The sequence below is a fragment of the Vicia villosa genome, unplaced genomic scaffold, assembly GCF_029867415.1.
Source record: "Vicia villosa cultivar HV-30 ecotype Madison, WI unplaced genomic scaffold, Vvil1.0 ctg.005015F_1_1, whole genome shotgun sequence".
Taxonomy (NCBI): Eukaryota; Viridiplantae; Streptophyta; class Magnoliopsida; order Fabales; family Fabaceae; genus Vicia; species Vicia villosa.
In genome coordinates this window covers 8,453-13,695 of record NW_026706559.1, presented here as the reverse complement: position 1 = coordinate 13,695, position 5,243 = coordinate 8,453, and the positions used below count along the sequence as shown (strand labels likewise).

The 5,243-nt window shown below is 34.5% G+C and overlaps 1 protein-coding gene across 1 annotated transcript; it reads right to left on the bottom strand.

Annotated features, from left to right (window-relative positions):
• Positions 1 to 827: 827 nt before the first annotated feature.
• Positions 828 to 1,618, bottom strand: LOC131642441 (copper transporter 6-like). Its single transcript, XM_058912682.1, has one exon. It carries the CDS (start codon positions 1,419 to 1,421, stop codon positions 969 to 971), a length of 453 nt encoding a protein of 150 aa, XP_058768665.1. The 5' UTR covers positions 1,422 to 1,618; the 3' UTR covers positions 828 to 968.
• Between the last annotated feature and the right edge of the window lie 3,625 nt (positions 1,619 to 5,243).

Genomic DNA, 5,243 nt, shown 5'->3' with positions numbered 1-5,243 from the left:
CTCATGTGGTATGGTACTTCGTTATGATATATATAATATACGAAATAAACGATATATAAGATGCATATGTATCAATATTATAATCTACATCCAGAAAGTCGTATGTTTTAGAAGAAGCTTGTACAGTTTGGGAAGGGGTTTTGATTGATCAAAAAGAAGAATCTACTTCAACCTGTATGTCCTTAGGCACAACCATACATAACATAGAAATAACACTTGGAAAGGGTGGAAAATTAGCTAGAGTAGCAGGTGTTGTAGCAAAACTTATTGCAAAAGAGGGTAAATCAGCAACATTAAAATTATCTTCAGGAGAGATCTGTTTGATATCAAAAAAATTGCTCAGCAACAGTCGAACAAGTAGGGAATGTTGGGGTAAACCAGAAAAATTTGGGCAGAACCGGAGCTAAAAGTTGGCGAGGCAACCATCCTAAATGTGTTAAAGCAGAAATACACTTTGACTCAATCTCTAATTGATTACTTATTATTTTAATAGTATTATTTTTCTAGTCCATAATCTATTCCACTTCTTATAAGGTTTCAAAATAAATTTACAAGGCTAACTAAACATAAATAATTTTGTATTAACTCATTTAATGTTCAACATACACATCCAGTATTTTAAGAAAACACTTTGCAATTCAGTATTAACTCATTTTATGTTCAACATACACATCCAGTATTTTATATTAAAGATCAAATTATGATTACGCGAGGGCAACGGTTTTCTAAAACCCGTTGACATCAATTTTAACTAACCTTATCTTCAAAAATGCATGATGATTCTTCAGTAACACAAACTCAAAAACTTCAAGAAAAAACTTTTTATTTTGCATTATACAAAATGAGCACAATACATAGTCTCACATTTTAACAACAAAGAACTTTATTATTTGTAATATCTCACAAAAACACAAGTATATATATCAACAAATTAAAAACGCACCGTTTTACAATGCATCAAACAAACTCTACTGTTTGGCAGAATCCAACCCACCTGATTTCTTCAAAATAGCCATAGTTCCAAAAACCATAAACCCAATAACATGACCGAAAATCGCGGCGAGAAACACGCCACCATTAAACGACATAACCGCCAACATAACCAAGTACGAGAAACCAGTACGAATACCGTACAGTCCCGTCCTAAGAAGCGACCCAACAACGTCGTTTGAACTCCCAGGTTTGAGTTTCACAATGTTAGTAAACGAAAGCCACTCAACCAAAACCGCCATCACAAAAACAAGAATCAACGCCACCGCGTACATGCCGGCGCTGTCGCCGGGCCAGCAACGGAATAGTATGACCGTTTTGTGTCCCCAGTAGAACGACGTGTGTATCGGAATTCTCCTCCGCCCCAACATCGTCGCCACCGTGGAGTTGGACTGAAAACCGTTTCCGGGGGCGGTACACGACATAGTCATGTTACGTGACTTTAAGTCTTAAAGTATTATTATATGTTATTTGATGTGACAAGTGTTTAAGGAATGATGAAGATTATGGGTTATGGTTTTTATATGCGTGTAAGAATTTTGTGTCGGTTGGAACATTGCAGATTTGAACATGAAGATTTTGTTCTTGTACAGGTAAATTGTTCTATGATTCATTTGCAAGCAAGCAAGATGGCAGTATTCTAAAACGTATGGAGAAATAAACTCTATGGGGGAGTTAAAGGAAAGAAGGGAATGCATAATTACTTTAGCTCTAGCCTAATAGGTTTTTCAGAAAAATGGGACCCTCACCCACCGACAATTGTACTCTAAAAGGTTTCGAGGCATGCATGTAATGATTTTGGTGAGATCCCAAAACTCAGCTCGGTTATATTTCTTCTAAGAGTAATGCTATATAGTAAGAATCATTTGAATAAGAAATACAAGAATGAACACTTGTCATTGTTTTAAAGGATAATTTTAAATTGATTTTAAATTTAATTTCTTTTTTAATAGAGATCATGGGGTGGTGGTAGTAATGAGTGGTTGAGATTGAATTCTTGCCTTTCTTGCATTCATACTTTCTTACTAATAAGCATTTTCATTCTTCTAATGATGTAAAATGTGTAATTCAAATTTTGTAACCTTGTTTACAACTTTAACGTGTAATTGATTACATCTTTAATTTTTTTCTATAGTGTTTTAGTTAAGTTGATTAAGTGGAACCTTGTCTCGGAGGTGATAGAGTTCTAATTAAAATCTTAGTTTTTCATGATGACTACTATAAAGGAAAGTAAATAAATCAAATACATAATTTAAGTGGGTAAAGATGTAAACTCAAGTGTTATAGTTTGATAAACTTAATTATCTGAATCAAGTGATTTTAAACTGTGTTAATTTAAAAAATAGTTTCTGACAAAGGGTTTGTAAAAAAGGAGTTAATCTCGTAATTTAGTAAGTAAGTGAACCTATATAAGCAAAGAGACTTTTTTGAAAAAATATAAGGCTATAAGCGCACACACACTAAAACCTTTTTAAAAATACTTTACCAAAAAAAAAAACACTTTGAAAAATATATGAAAGTTGTACCAAATGATCTTAATCAGTAGAAGTCAAAATAGCCATTGGCAAAATTTTGACTTTTTTAATCGATTAGAACAAATACTCAATCAATTAGAAATGCGCAAACTTGAGCTCCAAGCTATTTTGAATGCACATTAATTCTATACAACGACTATATATCTTAAACTTCCATTTTGAGAACTTATAATCGATTTTTTTATCATCTAATTGACTGGCATTTTGCTCTAATTGATTAGCTAACTACAAAATGCATTGATTGCAAATACTTTTTTTTTGGGAAACCTTAAGCCTATTAATAGAGGCTCATTTTCACATTTTAAATCATCTAGAATCGTGTTTTAACACTTCCATCTCTCTCTCTAAAGTTTTATTTAAATTTCTCTCAGTGTTTAGTGAAATACTTTTGTAGGAAAATTTCCTTTGTGAGTATGGATACTTTTGTAACTCTGGAAAGGGTGAAATTGTAAAATTTATCAAAGAAATATTTTGCGTACACCTTGGATGAGTACAATTAATTAGAGATTATTTGTGGTTCGAAGCTAAATCCAATAAAAGCTTGGGTTTGGAGATTGTGTGATCATTCATAGATTTTGGTTGAAGATTAGCCACTGTTAAAATCTTTATTGATTCTTGGTTATCCTAGTCACAACCAATATAGATTTAAGATTAGTCTGGTATTAAAATCTTCATAGGTTAGAGATCAGTCGGGTCAAAATCTCATAGGTTGTTTGGTTTGTCCTGGTAAAACCAAAGGTATTGAGCTTGTATATTTTAGAACTTGAAGATTAAGAGCTCCAAGGTCCTTGTTCGTGGAAAGGAGACTTACTGCTTTAATCCACTGTTGGAAATGAAGATTGACCACTTCATTATCAGCAATATATTTAAGAAAAGACACAATCTTCCATATGAAATATATTTAACTCAACTACGTTAACCTCTTCTGCCTCTGTGCATTCGTCTATCCATTCTAAAGTATATTCGTTAGTGTCAACATAGGCAATCTTATCTTTCTTATGATTTTTGGATACCCTGATTTTCTCTGCTTTTAAGCGTTCAACTTGTCGAACGCTATCAACCAGCTGGGCCATATCTCAAAGATATTGGGTATCTAATTTCTTCCTAATGGAATAATCTAACCCTCCAGCTGCCATTTCGACTAACTCATGTTCAGGAATCCTAGTGAAACATCTAGAGTTCAACAACCTGAACCTATTTTAATAGTCATCTATAGATTCAGATGACCTTCTTTTAACCTAAGACAATTCTTTCAAACTAATCGTGGATTGACCCGTGTAGAATTGTTCATGGAATACATGTTCTAATTATTCCTAGGTTCTTATAGAATTGGGAGCTAGTATAGTGAACCAAGTGAACGCATTTTTGGTTAACGAACTAGGAAAATACCTCATTTTTAACCCCTCATCATTGACGATATCGCCAGTTTCTGTCTCGTACCAACCTAAGAGTTCGACAGTCGACTCGTTTGTCTCACCAGCAAACTTAGTAAATTTATGCAATTTACATTCCTTGGGTAGTTCTAGTTGTCGAATTTAATCAGGCAAAGGTGATGAATAGTTAGGCCTATGTAAGCCAACATTGATTCCACTACGTGCTAAAACTTCTTCTACTATGTTCGTTATGTTATTACGTCCTAACATATTGTTAGCATTCCTGAGCACTCGATCCACATCCTGATATTTCCTAACTACTATTGTTAAATTGTGTATTAATTCTAAGTTACTTCACCTATTCAACCACTTAAACTTGTGGCCAATGAAGGCATTGTAGCATATCCTCCTTGATGTCCTGTAGCCATCGTATTGTTAGCATAAGTGGATACATTCGACTGAAGTCTAACCATCTTGATTTGAGGCATACCATATTGATATTGTCCAAGAGGCAACGAACCTACTTGGAAAAATGCTCGTGTAGGATTAAAAGGGGATTCTACGTTTCCTGTTGCGATACGACGTCAAACACTCTCAACATCAAAATTGATGTTTTTGCAAATGATTATGAAAGATCAAAACGAACAGTTAGACATACGCATGTAAAGAAAATAACAAAGCTTGAATGTAAATGACATAACATTAAATTTTGCATTAAAAGTGGGGGATTCAAACATACATAGCCCTTGGATGACTCATTTCGCTCGGTCTCTTGGGTACTCTGAGTGTTTAGCGTATATGCATTTGCCAGTTTGAACCCCTAAAACTATGTACAAAGTTCTTTATTTATAATATAGAGAAATAATTGTATGGTGGTTTTTGACCTGCTGGAATTCCACGTCCTTCCTTCTAACTTCCCTCCATGAAGACCCACGTTCTCCATTCGTATTTCCTTTCCCTCCAAAAACCCTTACTCTTATGATCTGGGCTTCTTGTTTAGTATTGGGCTTTTAGGCACTTTCAGGCCCAATTGACTATTGATGGAGTCTTTCTTGGTCGACTAGGACTAAGGTCGACTTGGGTACTTCTCTCTCAAAGTCGAACCCTTTGGATTCCTTTCTCTTGGCTGGATATTAGTCTTTGTCGAAAATCCCAGCCAACAGACTGAAAATTGGAAATATTTCTTTGAACTTGTCCAAATTGATGTTTAAGAATGAGGAGTATTTGTCATACCCTAATTTTTGACCCCCCTGAGATGACATATCTTCAGGATTTTCATCAGGTCAAAGCAAGTACCCAGAGCAGTCACTTCTTCATCTGGCATTTAATCAAGGATGTTCAAAGA

What these genes read in the sequence shown, in the direction of transcription:
- LOC131642441 (XM_058912682.1), bottom strand. Translation starts at nt 1,421, where the DNA reads ATGACTATGTCGTGTACCGCCCCCGGAAACGGTTTTCAGTCCAACTCC.